Source organism: Quercus suber, unplaced genomic scaffold, assembly GCF_002906115.3.
Source record: "Quercus suber isolate HL8 unplaced genomic scaffold, Cork oak 2.0 scaffold_110, whole genome shotgun sequence".
NCBI classification, from domain to species: domain Eukaryota; kingdom Viridiplantae; phylum Streptophyta; class Magnoliopsida; order Fagales; family Fagaceae; genus Quercus; species Quercus suber.
The window spans coordinates 1,030,224-1,054,064 of record NW_027069575.1 but is presented as its reverse complement, the minus strand read 5'-3'; the positions used below and the strand labels follow the sequence as shown (position 1 = coordinate 1,054,064).

The window sequence follows — 23,841 nt, the reverse complement described above, 5'->3', positions numbered from 1 at the left end:
TTATTATATTGTTTATGTGGTCCCAATCATAATTTTTCCGCATCAATTTATAAATTATTTATAGTAAAATTTTTATAATAGTTTAGTATTTTCCTAAATTTAGTGTACCTTTTTCTTATTAGAAACTTGGCTGTTATAATGATTTATTTTTATATTTTTTTAGGTGCAAGCAAATTGTATTTTAATTTATCTACATGCAATCAATTATTACCCAACTCAAAGGAGATTGACAGCATTTTTTTTTTTTTTGCTGAATAAAGGGGATTGATAGTTAATTCATAATTAACAGTCCCAACTCCCAACTGTGTTGTTTTTCAGTAAAGCCAGATTGAAGGCTTTGCTAGGAAAAGTCCAATCTGACATATTTAAACACAAACTCTTTATTACTACTTTCAGTGTTTGTTAGTGATGAGTATTGACCTTATGTTTGGTATAAATCATATACTCCCTCCTTCCCACTGTACTGTTTGAAAAGTTAAATTTTTTAAGAGAATATTATTTATTATTTTGTCTACCTTTTAAAAATGTACAAGTTCTCAAAACTACCCTTAAAAAAATTTATAAAAAAATTGAATTAGTAAATTAATAGAGGTATAATAGGAACATTAGCAAATTAATGATTTTTACTTTTAGAAACAGGACAATATTTTGGGACATCTCAAAATGGAATAGAAGACAAAAAAAGTGGGATGGAGGGAGTAGTTTTTTTTTCATTACTGTGCTTGCATTTCAACCGTTTGAAGCACGAGTAATTCTTAGGTACTCTCAAAACATAATGAATGGTGCTCAATCCTCTCACATTTATGATGAGGTCTACTCATTAAATTTATGGTGAGGTCTACCATAAATATGAAAGAAGGAAGTACCATTTTGCTATGTTCCGACGTAAGTATTTTCCTTAAAACACATGCTGGAGTAATTACTTTTAAGCACAGATTAGAAATAATCAATTTAACCAAGAGCCTTGTAACTTATTTTATACCTTCATATACATAAAGTGCTTGAGGGTCTAAGGAGGTAAGAGTTAGAACTGCATAATTAGTAGCATATTGTAATTATCTTTAAAAAAAAATCAATTTAATTTTTATTTGTGAGTTTAATAAAATAATTCTAAAATGCTAGTTGTAGGGTCGGTTTTTGTAGCCTAAGCCCAAAAGAGATTGGTCATAGGCCCAACGAACCCAGAACAATGAATTTGTAGAGAGTAGGTTGAAGGTTTAGGCGCTGACCGGCGTCCTAGAAGCGAGAACATCTTTTCTTTTCTTTTTGAATAAAATACTTGGAACAATTTACAACTAGTGGATACTCCTTGGCCCATGGCCGAGGAGTCCTTTTTCCTCCTTTCTCCCAAAAAAACCCCTATTACATTTTGCTTGTCTCTCTTATATATTACTCTCTTTTTCCTTCTGTTGATCGTTCATTGGCCTATCCTCTGGCTGCTTGTCCCATCAGAGGTCGTATTCGCCCTCAAGTGGTTCACCCTGATCGATGTAGCCCTGCCCGGGGGTTGCATCCCCATTAATGCGGCCAGAAGGGTTAGGTGAACGTATTAAGTGTTGAGATGACAACTTGCTCTGGGTCTGTCCTCCCTCCCCTACAGTTATCCTTAGTATGCCGAGGACGAGGGGATCCTCGGCGTGGATCCAAAGAAGAGTTTGCTCCCCAAATTAGCCCTGGGTAGTCATTCCTCCTCGGATTGGGCCCCTTGGGCCTGGCTTGGAGTGAGCCGTGGCCGTACGATCTCTTGGCCCCACACTAGTAATACTTTTCCTTCTTCTCAATAAAAGAGGTTGGCCTTATTATTCTACTCTTGGTTACCATAATCTACCTTAAAATTCAAGAAATTTGAATAAGTGTGCTTTTGTTTTATAGGTCGGTCCTAGGTCATGATATCAAATCAATCAATTTGAAATAATATAAATTGTCTTTGGCGTGCTTGAGAATCATTTGAGTAAGCAAGCTGGAAAACAACTACAAAATAATTGGATTTTGAGGTGTTGGATACATAGGTGATTGGAATTATCAAAGGTTCAATAACATTATTTTGTAGCAATAAACTATTGGTTTATTTTGTTGAGTCTATTTTCATCCCCTAAAAGGTAATGTACAATTATTTAAAGGATATCAAGGTACAACTGATTATTTTTTCCTAGTAACACAATAAACAAAATAAATTAAATTGATAAAAATAAGTTAATCTAAACACACATAATTCTTTTTTCTTCTTTGCTAAGACAAACATCTTAGGATCCATATCTATGGGTGATGACAATAAAGAAATCTTGTTATAAAATAGAGGAGATTATAGGACATATGTTGATGTTCTAATTGATTGAGTTCAAGAGACTTAATTCAAAATATGATCAAATTTGTGCTGCTTAAAACGTATATAAATTATATGTTCTTGTAGTTATTCTTTATTTTCTAACAAGGTTCATGGATTCTTAGTGTGGTAATGTCTTAATGTAGAAATCATGTTTTCCTTATCATATTTGTAGTTTTGTACATCCTAATTAAATCCTCAATTATTAGAAGCAATTGCTTAAAATAATTATTCCCACCCTTCAACTTAAATATCTTCATTTGCAATAACAAGATTATAAAGAAAGAAAAGTAAAAAATAAAAATAAAAATAAAAATAATATTATATTTTATATTAAAGGTAACATGGATAGTGAAGTATAAAAGAATTGTGTTTTAAGAAAATTTCTACATTTTTTTTTTGGCCGAATTAAGAATTTCTACTTATAGAAAGGGAAAATGTATACATGGGTCTGTTTAGATAATGCTTATTATTGAAAATTGAAAATTAAAACTAAAAATACTGTAGCAAAATAATTTTTAAATATGTGAATAGTATCGTGAGAGCCAATTTTAAAATTAATTTTGTCAGATTTCGTACATGTAGGTCCCGTAAATAGTGCACAAGACTTAGAAAAAAACGTAAATGTGTAAAACGTATAACCTGTCGCTATCCAAACTAGACTGAAGTGTGCGTTTATTTAGCAATGCGTTTGTTTTTTTGACTGGTCTCATGATACTATTTATAGACCAATTAAAACACAAAAAACACGTAAAGATTAACAAATAAACAATATTTTATCTTTTAAAAATAATTTTACTATAATATTTTTAGTAATAAATTTTTAATTTTTAACAAATCAGCCAAAACATAAGTAACATTCCAATAGAGGAGAAAAATATTTAGAAATATTTAAATTGGTGCACAGTCTTTTGGAGAATCGTACCTAATAAATATGGGAGCATTGAAGTTGATGAAAGCTACTTTTTAGTCAAAATTTACGGTACCGACTGTCTTGAAATTTATATGAATGAACTGTACTAAAAATGTCTGTGCCGCGTTTAGTGTTTTCCTTAGTTTAGACAAGGAACATCTTGTCACAAGTATTACTTCGTGATAGGTTTATTTTGTTGAAAAATGCTAACAAGTGTTCTAAGAATATTTATTAATAGTCTATTTAAAGAAAGTTTTAATAAAAAATAAAAAAATTAATTAATATTTTGACATCTTTTTTTATTTTTCATAAAAATAGTATCAAAATTTTATTAAAATAGATTATTAATAAATGCCGTAAAGGCACTTGTTAGAATAACCCTATTTTGTTTAAGAAGTAAATTATACTGTATAAAATTCAGCTGTAAATTAAAAAACAAGAATATTTAATTCCTTTGATGGAAATTTCAGAGTTGTTATGATTTCGGCAGATAGTTTTTGGATGTGAATAACGTGATTTTCGTTTTAAGAGGAGTGAGTCATAAGTAGTGCCTCAAATGTTGCATCAAGCTAAATAAAAATGATGAATTGCGAAAGGTTTTTTCTTTTGGATTTTTTTGGGGAAATTACTACTGCACATAGATAAGTGTACAAATAGTACACATAATTGTAATTTACAATAGAATTCCTGATTCTTCATCTCGAATTTAAAGTCAAGTTCACATGATAGCTTTTATAGTCGTGTTCACTCGTAAATTGTATCTTCTATGTACTATAAATATAGTAGGGGGCATTTGGTTCATCGTAATGTTACATTAAAGTGATGTGATATATTTTAAAATTTTAAATTATGATAATATTAAAAAAAATAAAATAAACCAAAAATCTTAATATTACATCATCGTAATGTGCATCACGTCAATGATAAATAATACACACAACTATAATTTACAAAAGAACTCTTGATTCTCAATCATGAATTTAAAGTCGAGTTCATTTATAAATGGTAGCTTTTTTAGTCAAGTTCACTTGTAAATTGCAACTTCTATGTACTATGAACACACTACGGGGCATTTAGTTCGCCGTGATATTATATTAAGGTAATATGATATATTTTATAATTTTAGATTATGGTAATGTTAGAAAAAATAAAATAAACCAAAGATCTTAGGCTTCGTTTGGGAGTTCATAAGAAAATGGAATTGAATGGAATGTTCATAAGGGAATGGAAAGGAAATAAATGGAATGAAATGTTTTTAAGTAAGGGAAATGAATGGAATGGAATTAAGTAACCTTGATTGGATGTTTTAAAATAAAGGAATAAAAAAGAATGAAAATGAATGGAATATAAGTAATCTTGTTTGGGAGCAACATGGAGGAAATGTAATGGAATTATTTTATGACAATATTACTATTAGACTTATATTTTAAAATAAAAGATTAAATATATAGGGGTATTTTGAGAGTTTTAGTAAAAAAATATTAAATTTAATTTTATTCTCTCATATTCCTCCCAATTTTGAGGGGAATGAAAATTTGAGATTTTAAGTGAATAGAGAGTAATGAGTGTTCCCTTCTACCTATTCCATTTCCTCCCACTTAAACTTCCAAACAAGTGAATGAGATTTCTATTCCCTCTATTAAAACTCCAAAATAAGGAAGGGGAAGAATATTCTAAAATTGTAATTTTCATTCATTTTCATTCCATTCTATTTCTTCCTCCCAAATGAGACTTTAATGTTACATCATCGTAATATACATCACATCAAAAACACATTACAGCAAACCAAACACCCCCTACTTGTTTTTTGGTTTTTTTTTTTTAATGAATGAATTATTGCGATATTGGTTCTTATTCAATTTTACAAGTTGATTTGGAATGAATGTAAAGATCATAGGATCTTGGGGTAAAAAAAAAAAAAAAGGATTTGTGAACGAAAGATTAAAGGAACATGGTGGTGAATTGAATGCCATCAAATAATTTATTTTATCAAGCAAAAGCTTGGTGGCTATTCCTTGTATCATTCATTATTCGTTGACTAATGCTCGTTCAAATGAAAAATGTGAACGCAAGAAATTTGAGGAAAGAGACTTTGATTAAAGAATCCAGGAAAGGCCGCCAAAGCTAAACGACAAATAGCACTTTTTCAGACCTCGATATGATTGATCTTTTATAGAATAAAAAAAAATTATAAAAGATATGCAAGTTGTCAGCACGGCACAAAAAAGGTAATAAGCAGATAGATATGAAAGAAACATTTCAACCATTTTAAATTATTTTATTTTTGTGTATGCTGTATAGTTTCGATACTTCTCACATGGATGGGGTTGTTGAAGCATATGAAGTAATGATGAAAGCCTCACAAATTGTTTAGACAAATCATGTGATAGGCGTGTTTGAGAAAAGACCATGTGTGAGGAACACATATAATTTCATATTTGGACAAAAGTTGGGTGATGATTAGTATGTTTGTGTCTGATTCTAGGGGTGAGAGGATTGGGGGGTTGTGGAGCAAGCAAGCAAGCAAACCAGGTTGCTTAAGCAATTGCGATAGTTATCAATTTGAAGATTTATGGATTGTAATATTGTATAGATGGATTTTGTTAGAATTTTTTTTCTAAGGTAATTGTTAAGAAATTTGAGAGTCTGTTTGGTTGTATTGTTTAAACAACAATTTTCGTTGTTTAAACAACACAACATGTATTTTCACAGCACTTTTTCATCCATACGTATTTTCACAATACTTAAATAATGTTACTAGAATAACATTACCAAATGGGTCTGAATTATACAAAATTTAATAAAAAGACAATTTCATAGATTAATAACAACTTCTCCGCAAAAAAAGAAAAAGTAAAAAAAAAAAAAATGCAAAACATAAAGTTTTATAACAAGTTTCATTATCAATACTGCAAGTTACATCTCTTTTAAATTTTAGTTCAATATTTTTTTTTTCTTTTTGTTTAAAATGACCTAATATATTGTTAAGGTGATCAAAGTTTAACTTTGTTAGGCCTTGAAAAATTTAGGGTGGTCACAAATTTTTTTTAAGGGTATACAAATCATAAAATTTTTAAACATTATATATAGTAATTATTCTTTTTAGGTTAGGGTGGTCCTGTGCCCACCCTACCTTCAATGTGGAGTTGCCCCTAGGGTATTGGTTTAAAAAATATATTTTTTAAATTTTTATGGAAAAAGAAAAACAACAATAATTTTTTTTTATAACTTTTTATATTTTCCACCAAAGTGGTATCAAAATTTTTCTAAAACAATATATTAACAAATGCTCTAAGAACACTTGTTAACTATACCCTTCTTTCTATTATGCCAAGTCTTTCGTAGTATCAAAACTTTCTTAAAATGATATATTAACAAATGTTCTAAGGACACTTGTTAACCATACCCTTCTATTATGCCAAAAGTATTATAACTCAACTAATATCCATTAATATTTCTAATGAAGACGTTTAATGTTCAAATTCTTCTTCTTAATTATTGAATTATATTTGGACAAAGTTGGTTGGTGATTCGTACGTGTGTCTCTGATTCTAGGAGTGATAGGATTGAGGGTGGAGCAAGCAAACAAGCAAACCATATTGGTTAAGCAATTGCAATAGTTACCAATTTGAAGATTTGTAGATTGTAATATTGTATATATTGATATTCTTTATTTTCTGCCAAAAGTCTTATAATTCAACTAATATATATTGATGTTTCTAATGAAGACGTTTAATGTTCAAATTCCTCTTCTTAACTATTGAATTATAAATTTATTTATTTATTTATCAGAGATCATAAACACTTTGTTATGGGTGTATGTGTTAATATGGTTAGGCCTAAATAAGGTCTTTCAGGAGAAGGCCCTTGAAAATCATACACTAGAATGTTGGCACTTGGCACCAGTGTACTTTTAATCCATGAAACTGAAAAGCTGTGGCATCAAATTTTGGGGTTGAGCTGGTTTGAATGATATCCACTTAATAGTATTTAGTGGATTCTAGTTTACTCAACTGGTAAAGTTTTTGATAATTGTATAAAAGATTTGAAGTTCAATCCCTGCTTGCACTAAAAATTAATTGATGTTTTGGTCTAATGATAAAGAGTTGTCATCAAGAACTAACGTTATAAGTTGAAACTATCTCAAAAAAAAAAAAATTTGATAGTTTTTAAAGGGTTATGAGTCAAATAACCCTTTAAACATTCAACCATATATATAAATGTCTTCGATGAAAATTGATAGGTAATTCGGCGCACAGTTGACCGTTGAGCAGTGTTGCGTTAGGGCAATAAAAGATGTGTACGTATGTAATCAATGCGTTCTTGCGACAATAACACTCTTCTAAACAATGTGGTTAGCTCTGCTCTCTTATCTCTAACACAAAGACTAACAATAAATAAAAAGGGTACCCTATATTTTTTGGGGTCCAAAAATCAATCATGAAGTTGTTCAAGGTTGAAATACCAATAGAATCAAATTTCTTCAGCAAACTAGTCAATGGGAAGGCCCCATGGGTTGGTGATCGAATTGGTGATACATCCAAGATCACCTTTTTAGCTACTGGATACTTAATCATAATAATGTCAGCCTAAAAGCTTAGAAACAAATCTTGGTATTATATACGTAACATGTGCTTCAAGTCTCCATCAATCCCGAACTTTCTCCATCCAAACTAGTTGTAAAACTTATATTCTTTCTGCACCGTACATCAACATGGACCAGCCACCAAAAACTGTTCCGGCTGGTTTGTTTGTATATGGGGGAATGAGCTGGATTATTGCATTAATTTTTTTTTTTAAAGGGAGGAAGAAGCGCTCCAGGGAATTTTAATAGGAGTGAGGGGAGTGGTTCCACTTATATTAAAACAATAGTAAAATTCAATTATGCCCTTAAGGTATAAACTTTTATATATATGGAGAGAGAGAGAGAGAGAGGGATTCAAGTTACATTTGATATAATTTCATAAGAGTTATATTTTTTTTAAGATCATAAATTTCTCTTTAATCTGGGAAAATATTGGGTACTCCTAGAGTACCATAAATACCAACTCCTTCATTTTACATAACTATGAATCCCACTAATTAAATTATAAATTTAATTAATGGGACCCACAATTCATGTGAGAGGAGGGTACGCATTTATGGTACTTTCGGAGTATTTAATAATTTTCCCTTTAATCTAACCGATTGAAACACTCTAGCTATGTCATAATTATTTCCTAGAAACCAATGGTTGACATTAACTCTTCCTATTAAAGGGTAGGAAAAAAAAAAATACTAACAGTCTTCTTCACTATATTTTAAAAAGAAATCTCATTTTATTTTAACGAGAGATTGCCACATCACTCACTAACTAAATAAAAAGCAAGAATTAAAACTCACTAACACTTACCATTATATATTTAAGAACAAAATTATATGTCCAGTTAAAAAAGTACTAGAAGTAAGTCAAAAAAAGAAAAAAAAGAAAAAGAGCATTGAACTCTCCCATCTCCATAGTAAGCCTCAGCCATTGATTTCTAACTCCATTGTTTCAAGGTACTGGAATTAGTGCTATATCAACATTTTCTTAAGAATCACTCATGGCCAAAGTCAAAATTATTTTAGAGAACAACTGTTGTGGCTGAGTTTTTCTAAAACCCTCATGACCAATTTCGTTTGAGGTCTGCCAAAATGATAGGTGTAAGTGTGAAAATATTTAGAAAAAAAAAAAAAAAAAAACTCATGATTGAGTCTTTCTAAAACACCCTATGTGATAATGTAATTATGTCTTTCACTTACCTTATTATAATTATTATTTTGAAATTTTCATTTCAAAAAGCAAGGATTAGAGCATCCGTAGCAGATGTTCTAAAAATTATGTCATTTTACCACACCAAAGGCTTACTTTATTATTTTACCACATCATTTTACAACATCCCATTTATCAGATGTTTTATAATTCAATTCTATACATTAAAATAATATTTACTACACATTAAAATAATATTTATTACAACTCATCAACACAATCTACACATTAAAAGAAAAAAAAATTTGCCACATGCATTCCGTACCGTGGCAAATTTGCCACGGTACTGTTCAATGTTGCAAAAAAAATAATATATGCCACATCTACTAAATAGGCTTGAGAGAGAGAGAGAGAGAGAGAGAGAGAGAGAGAGAGAGAGAGAGAGAGAGAGAGAGGGATTCAAGTTACATTTGATATAATTTCATAAGAGTTATATTTTTTTAAGATCATAAATTTCTCTTTAATCTGGGAAAATATTGGGTACTCCTAGAGTACCATAAATACCAACTCCTTCATTTTACATAACTGTGAATCTCACTAATTAAATTATAACTTTAATTAATAGGATCCACAATTCGTATGAGAGGGGGGTACGCATTTATGGTACTTTCGGAGTATTTAATAATTTTCCCTTTAATCTAACCGATTGAAACACTCTAGCTATGTCATAATTATTCCCTAGAAATCAGTGGTTGACATTAACTCTTCCCATTAAAGAGTAGGAAAAAAAAAAAATACTAACAGTCTTCTTCACTACATTTTAAAAAGAAATCTCATTTTATTTTAATGAGAGATTGTCATATCACTCACTAACTAAATAAAAAGCAAGAATTAAAACTCACTAACACTTACCATTATATATTTAAGAACAAAATTATATGTCCAGTTAAAAAAATATTAGAAGTAAGTCAAAAAAAAAGAAAAAAAGAAAAGAAAAAGAAAAGAAAAAGAGCATTGAACTCTCCCATCTCCATAGTAAGCTTCAACCATTGATTTCTAACTCCATTGTTTCAAGGTACCGGAATTAGTGCTATATCAACATTTTCTTAAGAATCACTCATGGCCAAAGTCAAAATTATTTTAGAGAACAACTGTTGTGGCTGAGTTTTTCTAAAACCCTCATGACCAATTTCGTTTGAGGTTTGCCAAAATAATAGGTGTAAGGGTGAAAATATTTAGGAAAAAAAAAAAAAAACTCATGATTGAGTCTTTCTAAAACACCCTATGTGATAATGTAATCATGTCTTTCACTTACCTTATTATAATTATTATTTTGAAATTTTCATTTCAAAAAGCAAGGATTACAATGTCAAAAAAGCTGTAGGAATAATGGACTTGGCCAAGATTGGTTTTGCAATATGAGAAGCCAGATCTACGGGGAAACTCTTCAATTCAATGAAGCTATTTATGAAAGAGGCTAATGATGAAAAAATAAATCGGCCACAAAGAGTCTTTGCAGCAAGATAGGTAACCATTCTGACTTGGTGGTGCTCAACATAATACCTGGTGGCTCCCTAGAATCATCTATACTCTAGGAGGAGAGAGAGAGAGAGAGAGAGGGTAGAGAGAGTGTATGACACGTTTTTGGCAAGGAGAGACTAGTATAGAATTTCATAAATTCAATAAATGAGATGCTAATCATAATATCAGTATTAATAAGTCATTTTTTTTACCGTTAGATCTACTTAAATCTAATAAATTAGAAAATGTGTAACTTTAAAGAGTTACACCATATTTAACTTGGACCCATTTTATATATATATATATAAACAATAGAAGAGAAAAGAAGTTTTAAGCAATAAATTATATAACATATACTCATACTTACGTGCTAACTGGCTTTGCGAAACTGAAAAATGTATTTTTTAATTATTTATTTAGGTTTTTTATTATTTAAATTACCACATTATCACATATAAATCAGTAAAGAAGTCAATGAGATTGACTTGTTAATGTAATTTTACACAATTCACAAACTCAATTGGGTCATTAAAACCCAGCTAGGTCACACAATTTGCTTAGAACCCGCTAGGTTTTATTGGTTTTGATCGGTCTAATGCATTTTACGTTACCTGTATATACAAAATCATTCGAATATGTATACGAGATTAACATGTGTGTGGATATCATATACTTAAAACATATGAGAGTGCCAATTCGGGATTTTTTTTTTTTTTATTGAATTTTTGGGAATATTTACTTATACATATCTTGCCTCTTACATCATGTGGGTTTTACAAATATGATTCCTACATTGCTTAAGAGAGAGTGTTGTGTGTAGTACAAGTTGCCCCAACCTCCTTTAAAATTTATCATGCCTTTTGAGTGGAGTTTGTAGCGTATCTTTGTATTAATACTATTTTCCTTCTCCCTTGTGTTTGACATTCATTTTTCTGCTAAATATACAAGCACTATCATTGGCACAAGTGAGAGGGTAAATAAAAAGGGAAAGGAAATATTATTGAATTATTAATTATTTCATTAATTTCGCTTGATCTATAGGTTAATCTTAATCTCTGTATGAACGGGATAATATATATATTTTTTGATCAACTACAAAGGAATTTTAATGAGAAAGAAACCAATCAATTTTAAAATATTGGCATGCTCCAACAATATGACATTACAAAAGGACTGAGGAGCTAAACCTATAAGCATTTTACAAGTCTTGTGACCATTAAGCATAACAATGAATTTCCCACCACCCCCCCCCCAAGAATATGGGCTTGTTTAAAGTATGATTTTATGAGCCGATAACATTTTTAGAATTATCATATTTATAACATTAAATAGAAATACCATTAACTTAAACATAAACTTAAATAGGAACATACATGTTTTTGTCTTATTTTGTACAAACAAACATTCATTATTTTTATTCAAATATTGGAATTAGAATATATGAAAAAGCATTCCATTAATCTTTTTATTAACTAGGCTATTTACAAATCAATTGAACCATAAGTGCAAGAAACACTTAAGTTTTTGTCTTTAAACTTTAAAAACTTCCACTGTCTCTCCCAATCATAGTGAACTATCATTTATGAAAAAGAGGGGCGGGGGGNTTGTGCTTTTCTACCATGTTCTCTGTAATTGTAATCGGGAAAAGTGACTTTTGTCATGCCCATTGTATTAAATATAGTTTCATGTGTAGTCCTACATTAATCCTCGAGAGATTCTTGAGATTAGAAAATGGAATTCTAAAAGTTTTTGGACGTCCTATTGAAACTCTCTCTCTCTCTCCCCTAAAATGACTAAAAAAGGGTTTTACAACTCATTTAGGAAAACATATTTCTTACACGAAACCAATCTAACTAGAATCTAACCAAAAACTTTTAGAATTCCATTTTCTAATCTCAAGAATCTCTCGAGGATTAATGTAGGACTACACATGAAACTATATTTAATACAATGGGCATGACAAAAGTCACTTTTCCCGATTACAATTACAGAGAACATGGTAGAAAAGCACAATATTGTCATTGAACCCAAATCGGAAGGTCTGTAAGAAAGATAGCGCAACTAACATCAAATTGTGATATTTTATTTTTTGCTTTATGTCAAAGAGAGGACATTTTCTAAAATTAACTCTGATTTGGTAACAACAAAGTAATTATAATATTCCAATAATTTTCTATAATAAATTATCAATGGCTACTAATTAATTAATTGATTAAAATAAGTAAATGAAGATTCAAGTGTCATGGAACGGAAAGAGAGGGTAGGGCACCTATAGCAAGCTTTACTTAATGGTTTAGTTTATAAATAACCTAATTAGCTCAAATATTGACAAATAATTTATATATTTTTATGTTTAAATTTGAATTTATATGAATAGTGGTAAAAAAAAGTATTAAAAAAAAACATATTTTCTTGTGTTTATGTTTATGTTTGTGTTAATTTTATTTAAAGAATATGTTCAAATAATAATTCAAAATTTTACATACCCGTTACACTTTTAGTTTTCATATTGAGTCTCTTTTATATTATATATAATAATAAATATCAAGTAATAGTTCATCAAACTACTAATAAAAGGAAATAATAATAAATAAAACTTGAATATAAAACTCATTTAATTACAAAAATAATTTGTAATTATGGAATTTTAATTTGCGATACAAAGTATTTTTTTTAACTAGAAATTTTATTTGTGAAAGTAAGAAGAAAAATTTTTAAGAATGAAATTTATGATATTAAGTTAGATTACATACTATTTTGCAAAACCAACACAATAGTTTTGGACATCTCTTCAATAGAAAACTTGGAGAAACTTTAGCGTTAAACCTATCTTGAGTATCCAAGCATCATTTTCCAAGTTATTAATAGTCAGGACACAAGAGGTGATACAAGATGTCATTTTGTATATATGACTTAGGATGATTAGAGAACTTAAAAACCAATAACAGAATTATGAATCATTTTATTATAAATGTAATGAGAAATATTGTGTAAAAGAGTTTATAAATATTACAATATTAAACTAAATACCTGATCCATTTGCCTCTTAAATAATGAAGGAGCAGAAAAATTAGCAATCTTTAGGATCAAAACCAACCTTGAATTTACGCTGTGGCACCTTCTTGAACGTAGCCCATGCCAATTCAGGGCTAGAATTAGGTGGGGGCCCATGCCCCTTAGTCTTAAGAAAATATTATTTATATATATATATATATATTACAATTTTGCGTTTGGGCTCCTCTTTCAAAAAATTTGGGCGCCCTCTTCTACAATTTTACATTAATTTGATTGTTATGTAGCGCTTGGTGCAGGGTAATGTTTTAGGATTTCTAGAAATGTTTAAAGATTTTCATGTTTAGTTGCAAATCATATTAGGGAATCAGATGCCAAGGGAATTTGGATTCCCCTCTTAAACCCCTCTTAATAGGAATATGAATTCCCTTTAAAACAGGTGGGAATCCAGATTCCCAGGCTTAAAGGAAATTGTATTTTTTATAAATTGACAATTTTAACCTTTTTTTTTTAAATGACTTGGTAGTTCACATTCAAATTTAAGGATAGAATGAGAAAAATAAATAATTCATTTAAGATTCCTGGGAATAAACCAAACATAGGAATAGCTACATTCATAGGAATGTGATTCCTAGGAATCACATTCCTAGAAATCTGGATGCCAGGAGTAATATGGATTTCCTCGTACCAAACGCTATATAATAGTATTTGTATTAGTTGTAAAATAGCATAAGGTTCCAAATTTGTCCAATCAACCCCAAAATACACCCCATCAATTTATGTATCATTGTGCAAAATTACATTTGTACTACAATAATTGTGTAATTACACAATTACTATAGCACAAATGTATTTTTGCAAATTTACACAATTATTATAATATTAATGTATTTTTGTACAATGATAGATAAATTGATTTTGGTGCATTTTGGGGTTGATTGGATAAATTTACATAATTGCTGTAGTTGTGCAAATGAATGTTTTAGAAATTATTTAGATTGAGGGCAGTAACTTTTAGTTGAGAAAGAAATAATATTCCAATGAAATCTAGTGTAAAATAAATAATCAAATATAAGATATTTTGAAAAGTGAGTATATAAAATTTTAAAAAAATTAGGTTATAATGCTAAAATAGACATAAATTTTTGCATGAGATAATGCAAATATTCTAATATAGTAAGAAACAATGGTGTTTTGTAGATGCTTCTCATCAAAACACATGACATATCTATAAAACTATAACGAACAAAACTTAAGTATAGTATCTTATGTACTGTTCCTTAAGTTCCTCTCTTAAAATTCGGTTATATGGCTACTTGATTGAAAAAATACACTTCTATTCCATGAAAAAAAATCCACATGACAGAATATTAACAAGAGAACCAAAGAAACAACACATAAGTATTGTAACTAAATCTTGCTCAACTATAACAACTACATGATATATCTTCTCCCAGTTAACCCACTCTCGAATATAAGCAATGGGTATTAGTAACCATTTAGTCTCTTGCTACATAATGGGCCTATATATATATATATATATATTTTTTTTTTTTTTTTTCCAGCCGATTAGTTCTTATACATATTCCCGCTTGGCATGGATTTTTCTCCTACATCACAGTCTTGGTGGAAACAAGGCCCAGGTTTGGCCCAATAAAATTTTATTTGGACTGTTCCATCAATTAAAAAATAAATAAAAATATTGCAAATATATAAAATTAAAAAACTCAAAAAGATTTGGTTGCAAAAACTTGAACGGTCACTGCTCATTATCAGTGACACCTCTCTCTCTCTCTCTCTTCCGCCATCTTAGTCCGTACAGCTACTGGCCACACAAAAATGGCTGCATTCTTTGCCACGTCATCACCCCCTTCTCTTCTTAGCTTCTCTCATTCCCACCACCATAACCAGGTACTCCCTTTTTTTTTGGGTCGCTGTTTATGAGTTCTAAAACTAAATGGACTTGTTGGAGACTTGGAGTCAATAAATTTACTTTATTTATTTATTTATAAAACTTGTAATTTCTCAAAGATAAACTGCTCTGTGTTATGGATAATCTTCAATTATATACTGTTTGATTGCTTTGTGGTGCAGAGTTTATTGTTGCAAAGTTGGAAAGTTGGGGCTTTTAGATTGCGGTGGCTTACGCCGTTTTCTTCTAACACTTTAATGCATTGGAAGAGGAGGTACTTTATTATATAAAAAAATAAATAAATATTATCTGATAATGTTTTTGTGGTATCAAGTGATTTTTCTGTGCATTGGTACTTGATTAGCATAGTATGAGTGTATGACCCATTGGGAGTGTCTTTGAGTTGGTGAATTATGTTGTGTCAATGGTCTTGAGGCATATATGAAAGAAAATAATGGAAGAAAAAAAAATGTGGGAATTTTCATATTTTTGGTTGTACTAAGTATGATTGGTAATGCTAGAACATTTTGGAATTATTAATAGCTTAGGCAGAGTGGATTAAGTTATGTTGTTGATGAAACTTGTTTATCCTAGTGATTGCTACATATTTACTATTGAGTTCTCTCCGTATTAAAATGTATCAAGCTTTGAAAACCAAAAAAAAAAAAAAATGTAACATTTGGTAACCCACCAATAAGAGCACTATAATCTTCCTAAAGCTCTACGAGAAAAGTTGAAATTTGGAGCTTTTAGAAAAACGAATCTACATTATAAATTCAGATTTTTAAAATGCTATTCGCTATAATTTGCCAAATGCTCAAAATTCTAAAGAGTTTTTCAGTTAAAACTTTATATCATAAGAGCTCTACAATTAAAGCTTTACTTCCTACAACACTACCAAAAGGACTCATAATAGTCTGACCCTACGCTAACACTGACTAACCTTAGGGTTACAATAGTATAGTTAGGACAGCATTTACAATTAGGACTAGGATTCCTAGTATAACTGGACTAGGATTTTACAATGGGCTTGGACTTGGATTATCTCTAACAGACTTGGTGATTTATGCTATGCAATGATCTCAAGGCATATAAGAAAGAAAATGGTGGAAGAAAAACCGTGGGCCTATTCCTATTTTGGATTTATGATAAGCATGCTTGGTAATATAAGAATTTTTAGAACTATTAATAGCTTAAGTAGAGTAGATTAAGTTATGTTATAGATATAACTTGTTTATTGAGTTCAATTGGGAAAAAGAGTGTTCCCTAGATGGGTATTTTAATTTTAGAGAATTAAGTGGAATGCTACCCTTTAGTCTTTTGAATTACTGCCAGCTCTCTCTACCTCAATCATCCGAGACCAATAGGTGTGATTTAACTGTGTTTGCCTATGCTGAAATGATTAGTTCAAGTTTTACAGTCACACAGCTCTAGTATTCTTTTTATCTGATTGGTGGAGTTATCGGTAGTAAAATTGCGTGTTTGCATCTAATAAAACAGGAGAAATTTGATCTATGCAGCCAGTCAAGGTGCTGAGGAAGCTTTCAAAAAGACCGTTGAAGTGGATAGGCTGATAGATACACTGAGGGATGCAAATCCAAATGAAGTAAGTACGTGGTGTTTTCCAGGGGAAAATAAAAGTTGGTGCCGGTGCTAATCGTTTTTTTTTTTTTGGCTGTTTGTCTTCCTTTTGGTAAAATATCTATTTTAAATATAATTTCAGTAAATTGGCTTTGGTTTGCTGTTCTCCTATTTTTGTGATAAGATAACAAATTATTCTTGTCTTGTGAGTTGGTGGATGAGAACTGCTTTATTTCATATTAAAGGATCAATGATTATTAGACCATACAAGGCAGTGCTTTTACTCATATAGATGACAAAGTATCTTGGACATTTCACTCATGGAGTTTCTAATGTTATAAATCAAGCAAGAACCTCTTTCCACAATGTTTCCACATGAATATTTTCAATTTTTCTTCTTAAGTATGGGATGCTCATTAAATTTCTATATTCAGTAAATGTGGCTCTCCATTTACTTGAAACTGCAAATATCTTTTATTTGGTTCCACTATTAATCTATTTTAGTAAACTTATTTTTGGCTTTTTTTGTTTTTTTTTGCTCTGTGAACAGCTTCAGAAGCTTGTTGTTGAAAATGTCCTTGCTTTCAATGAAGGTTTTTGGATACGCCTTGCAGCAAGAACTGATACCTGCAAATCAGAGGATGATAAAGCATGCTTTTTTACTTAGTTAATTCTAATTTTTAATGAAATTCTGATGTTTGACTTATTTCAGATCCCTGCTTTGCACAAAAACACACTGACACATAATTTTTGTCATTTTGCAGAAAGATTATGAAGAATTGGCCATATCTGTAATGAGCATAGTGGATTGCCTTGTCCATAAGACTAAGGTACTGTTCTCTTTGTCTTTGTCCCTCTCTCTCATCAATGAAATTCTATTTGATTTCCCTGTATGCTTCAGTTATATCACTTTATTCTCTCCTCCGCCCCTCCCCTCCTTTTTTCCTCTTCTTAGTAGTTCTCTCATAATTTATTTCCCTGTATCTTTCTCCTGCAGGAAAAAATAGAGTCATCCACTGATGTTCTCAAGGAGATACTAAAACCAGTCGTTGATGAAGTGGAAGAGGTTCGCTGGCCTCCTAGAGATCCCGAGGCCCTAGTATTGATGGAGAAAGTAAACCTTTTCTTAAATTTGGTTTTAAATTGATTTCCAATCTTCTGTTGGGTACCCTGTATTATTCATGGAGAAGTTTTCTCAGTACCCTTTTCATGTGCTCCTTTATTATCTTATCATGTGAGCTGACAATGAAGTTCTTATTAACCAAGCTTGTGAATCACTGCCCTTCACCTATAGATCTTCGTCTACATGAAAACTTCATTTCAACCATTATAGTTTTCGTTGACACTGATGGCTATTTAGAAGAATGGAAATAATGCCATATAGCCATGGATGGAGTGATAGAAAGAAAAGAAGCAAATAAGAACTTGGAGATGGTAGCTTCAGCTGCTTTGTTGTTTAGATGAGTTACCTATTTGCTTGGACAGCTGTGCTGAAGTACATGTAGATTAGTTAATACGTGTTTTCATGTTTGCTAGTGCAAATTTACAGCGTTGTAAATCTCTTTGATTTGTATTTATGTAACTTATCATTACATCTTGTGATTTTTAGGAGATAAGCCAAAGGGAACAAGAAGGGCAACTAGATGAAGGCTTTCTTTCAGAGGTCAATGCACAGCTACGGCAAGTGAGTCTGTCTTTTTCTTTTATCTTTGCCTGCATTGGTAGCAAAAGACCATTGAGCTACAACTACTGCCAGTAAATTATATTTTACTCAATCTGAATGGTAGTCAGACACCTTAACTTAAATGTAAGCATGTTTTCCATCAAACAGCATTGCCATATTTTCATAGTAAAAAGTTATACCCTGTCTTCTTGCATAATTCCAGGTCTAATTTTTTTGAGCATCAAGCATCAAACTAGCTATGCAATCTTTCTATACGTGTACAAAGGCATACTGGAGCATGTATGTTATAATGATAATTTAAGAAGTTTATTTTTATAATGTGACTGACTGTTACTTGTAAAAAAAAATAATGTGATCGACTGTCATCAATATTCATAAATTTCATATTACATATGGTAGTGCTTGATTTTCATAAATCTTTCTTGCAACATTGTTCAGATGCTAGTCCTTATTTGAGATAATAAACGATTAAGTTACTAAAATATATCGTGGATCATCTGTAGGCAAAAGAGGATGGGGATAAGCCAGGGCTGGAGGCTATGTTGCAAAAGGTCTTGCAACTTTATGCTTCCAGAGTTCTCTCCAAACGTAGTTATGCGAAGAAAGGTATTACCCTTTCTGAGTTTAGATGTAATGTCATGCAAACAATCTGATTTTGTGGTGATAGAAACACTAAAAGCTAAATCACCTAAAAATTAGTTACACAAAACCTTATTGTTTCTGCACTTATTGTCACATATTGTGTTCACAACCAGTCATAAGCCAGGAAAAAGGAGGGTTTCTGTAGGTTGACAGCCAACAAAAAATTTAATCACTCTATTATGAAAAAACATTTGACTGTGTTTCATACATATTATATATTTATACTGGTGGATTTAATTTAAATTCATTATTATTTATGAATATAGCTTCCTGGGTTAAAATTCCCTAAGCATGATACCCTTTTAAAAATTCTTTATGAATAAATTTTATATTCATTTTCTTTTGGCTTGCTTTTGCTTATAAAGTTGATGATATAGAGACCCAGCCCCTAGTGATATTTCTGGTGCAGGAGAAGTAGTTTTGAAGGCTGAGCAGTTTCTCGAAGCCATAATAAAAGGTTCCTATTACCTACTGATACATTACACTTTACTAAGTAGAATTTGTCATGTTAATAAATGTTTGTTACTTGTTCTGATAAAGAGAGAAGCTTGCTGATCTGCATTACTAATAGACCTTATATGGGTGGCAGCTCCAGAGGAAGAATGGAACAAGCTTTTGATCAATGGAATGACTGTTGGCAAAGGGGACATTTCACCAGATGAGTTTTACGCTGTCATTAAAAAACGAATTGAGCGGACTTTGATCCGAACAGTAAGACACCTTTCTCCTTGAATCATGTCAGACAATTTTATGCTAGTCACTTCACTTCTGATTTAGCTGATTTTGTTTCTTCTTCTCTTTTTGATGGTATCCACTTCAAACTGTTGCAGGAGGGAGGATCTTACCAGCAGCGTGTTCTTACGGAATATTTGAAAGGCATCCAATCAAGAGCGGAGGAGATTGTCCAAGTACTTCAGGGCAAGCCATAGTGGAAGGTGCCTAGAATCGAAGATGATTTGGTACCATAAAGTATCAGTACTGCACAAAATGTGATCTGTAGTGTATACTGTAAATCAGGGAGTGAAGAAAAGAACACCTCAGAGAAGTTAAGGAGTTTTGTTGTGGATACAATTTTCCAGACAACTCCTATACGAGACAGGGAACTTTGCTTTTAGCACCTGAGTATATCCCTTTGTTGCAACATTATTCATGTAGCACTGATCATTCTTTTCTTGATCAGTATGTGTATACAATATGTACAATTAGGCCCGTAGATGTATACTAATTGCATCACCACAAAAACAAGCTTCTGTAAGATTTCCCCCCTTAACATAGTGGAGTATAGTGGGTTTGACTTGGGTTTAGAGTTTCAGTGCATTGGACCTCACATGTCCAAAATTAGGGGTGTGCAGAAAATCCGCCAACCTGTCAAACCCAACCCGACCCGACCCAACCCGGCAAGTTGGGTCGGTTTTTAGGGCTTGGTGGGTTAGGTTGGGTTATAAATTTTTTTTTTATTTTTTTTTTATAGCGGGTCGGGTTGGGTTTGGGTCATAAAATTACAAATCTGCCAAACCCGACCCGACACATCCATATTTTCATATATGTTTAAAATATATTATATTTTAATAAATTTTAATAAAAAACCAGTTGTGAAGCACTCGGTTTCTACTATCATATATAATATAAAATCCTATTAGTTCTTTTAATATATATTACATAATTAATAAAAAAAATTTGAAAATTTTAGACATGTTTTGTTTATAACTGAGTTAGAAACTCATGTATATTTTGTTTATGAGTGAATTAGGATACTAGTTCATTTATATTTTGTTTATCAACTCAGTTGGATACTTAAACATATTTTATTTACAACTAAGTTGGAATATTAGTTTATATATTAATGTATATTTCATTTATCAACTCAGGTGGCAAATGTGATATATTTTTTTCTGCTCAATTTAATAATAATAGTAATAAAAAAAAATTGTCCAACCCATGAGTTCAACCTAACCCGACTCAACCCAACCCATATGGGTTGGGTTGCACTTATGTGATAGGTTGGGTTGGGTTGGGTTGAATTTTTTTTGACCTACCACGGTAGGTTGGTATGGGTTGGATTGCACTTATGTGATGGATTGGGTTGAGTAAAAAATCCCCTCAACCTGACTTATGCACACCCCTATCCAAAATTGACCGCGTGTCCAGATTGTGTCCTATCTAGTGCATTGGAGCATTGAACGGAAGTTCTGCCTAAGTATAGCCATATGTTCTTTTTCTTCTTTTGCTTCTTTTTTTAATTAAAAAACCAAGTATAACCATTTCTAATTGAATGCAGATCTTCTATTCAACGTTTATACCATTGTAAAGTTAGGAGTTTTGACATCTTTTAATTAACTTAAATTGCTAGCTATATGATTCTCAAAAAAAAAAAAAAAAAAAAAAAATGCTAGCTATATAAGTTATATAAACAACCCAAGGGGTTAGCCGAGGTTCCAAACTTAAATCTTGTAATCATCCCCTGAAAAAAGCCAACAACTTCATTGGTGCATACACAGTGCATCAGAACCCCTTCACCTTGGAAATAACTTTACTACTGCACCCCTCTCTCTCCCAGAACTAGCTACATTTACTGCATGAGGAGTCCCTGTCCCCATAGTTACACACAGGAATCATACTCTAACAGGTTTATTCAATAAGATTCCATTGTTTGTCAATTCTATTGGGAGCCACCAAAAATTTCCCGAATTTGCTAAAAATTCAACTAAAGTGATTCTAGAGTACTTTTCCCGAATTGAAGCTTCACCTCTGAATCTAGAGTACTTTTAAAAGTGATTCTCATAGTCTTTAACACTCCTGCCGCCATTAAGAGCTGTCTAACAAATTCCATCTCATATTCATTTCCTGAAAATTGGTTATAATGAAAGGTTGTAAGGTGTGACGACAGGCATTCAGGAACAGTGAATGGCTCCTCAAGTAACCATCAGTTCTAATACCATGTTGCACATAACTTTGCCGCGGTTTGACGACTAGTATATGTAGCTTTGGAGCCCGATGAAGCAAGAGTTGTTTTGCATGCCACTCAATAAAACGAAAAATAGAAAAACTCAAGGAAGACAAATTATGAAACATGGGAATGTCATCACGATTAGAAGCATGGGAAAGGATCTGCACGAAAACGACAATGACAATTGGGCAAAGTCACAATTCACTCTTGACAATATTATTAAGTAGTATTTTGCATGAAAAAAAAAAAAAAAGAGTAGCTTGCAATTACCTCTGCGGTGTTTGTGTTCAATTCCATGGATATAACATTACAGAATTGTCCCATGAAGTCCCATACTTTCTTTGCATAATCTACACCCCGTAGACATTGCACGACCCCAACGACAGATTCAACCACTTTGGGGAGTTTTTTCAACACAAAGTCCTCGTTCAAAACACCATTGAAATGGAAGTACTCGAGAGCTGGGGTGTTTATGTGGACTTTGTATAACTACAAGTACAACGATCAGAATGAGGAAATGCCCAGCATTTCGCATTTGCATACTGGAACGATGACGTTTAGAGAAAGATCCGATCCGGAATGGGAAAAGGGGTTTGCTTCCCCTTCATAGGTTTTGTTTTAAGAAATAGTTGATTACTTTTGTTACAAAGTTATAGAAAAAGAAACACAAACAAGGGATAAACACAATTTTTTGTCCTCAAAATTTCTCCCATTTTTTTATTTGATTCTTTAAGTTTCAAAAGTAGCAACAAAATGAATAAAGTTTGTAACATAATTCAATTTTGTTCACGTACTATTTTCTTTAAAAGGTACAATAAAATTTTAACCTCATAGCATCTCAACTAAACTAATGGAAATCTACGTGCATATTAATATAAACATTAATGTGTATGAGATACATTAATAATAAAAAGTGTTTATATAACTTATTTTTGTTGTTGCTGGACTCAAACTAAGGAGCACACTCAGTCAAACCGGTACAAGCACCTTGAGACTGAGTGCCCAACCAACTCGGCTAACCCCTTGGGTTGTTTATATAACTTATATAGCTAGCATTTTTTTTTTTTTTTTTTTTTTTTGANCTGGATTATATCCGTACAGTGCAGTTTCACCATGAGTACCCATGGATTGTGAGTGCTAGTGATGATCAGACCATTCGCATTTGGAATTGGCAGTCACGCACTTGTATATCTGTGTTGACGGGACACAATCACTATGTTATGTGTGCATCATTCCACCCCAAAGAAGACCTAGTTGTGTCAGCCTCCCTAGATCAGACTGTTCGTGTTTGGGATATTGGTGCTCTCAGAAAGAAGACAGTTTCCCCTGCAGATGACATCTTGCGGCTGAGTCAGATGAACACTGATCTTTTTGGTGGTGTTGATGCTGTTGTTAAGTATGTCTTGGAAGGTCATGACCGTGGGGTGAACTGGGCTGCATTTCATCCCAGTCTGCCGCTGATTGTCTCATGAGCTGATGATCGCCAAGTCAAATTATGGCGAATGAATGGTAACCCTTTCTTTCCATTTCCTTTATACTAACCATACAGTTGTTTTTTTAGTTCCTTTTTGGGAT

General features: G+C 31.6%; 1 protein-coding gene across 2 annotated transcripts; it reads left to right on the top strand.

Annotated features, from left to right (window-relative positions):
• The first annotated feature begins 15,245 nt into the window (after positions 1 to 15,245).
• LOC112027043 (uncharacterized) lies at positions 15,246 to 20,623 on the top strand. Of its 2 annotated transcripts, XM_065775379.1 has the most exons (11): positions 15,246 to 15,411; positions 15,595 to 15,686; positions 16,913 to 17,018; positions 17,544 to 17,642; positions 17,758 to 17,823; positions 17,991 to 18,107; positions 18,603 to 18,677; positions 19,181 to 19,283; positions 19,729 to 19,776; positions 19,909 to 20,030; positions 20,150 to 20,623. In XM_065775379.1, the coding sequence occupies exons 1-11, from the start codon at positions 15,340 to 15,342 to the stop codon at positions 20,246 to 20,248; spliced, it is 999 nt and encodes a 332-aa protein (XP_065631451.1). In that variant the 5' UTR covers positions 15,246 to 15,339; the 3' UTR covers positions 20,249 to 20,623. The 2 variants fall into 2 exon arrangements, with proteins under 2 accessions (XP_065631451.1, XP_065631452.1); XM_065775380.1 differs by lacking the exon at positions 19,729 to 19,776.
• Positions 20,624 to 23,841: the final 3,218 nt, after the last annotated feature.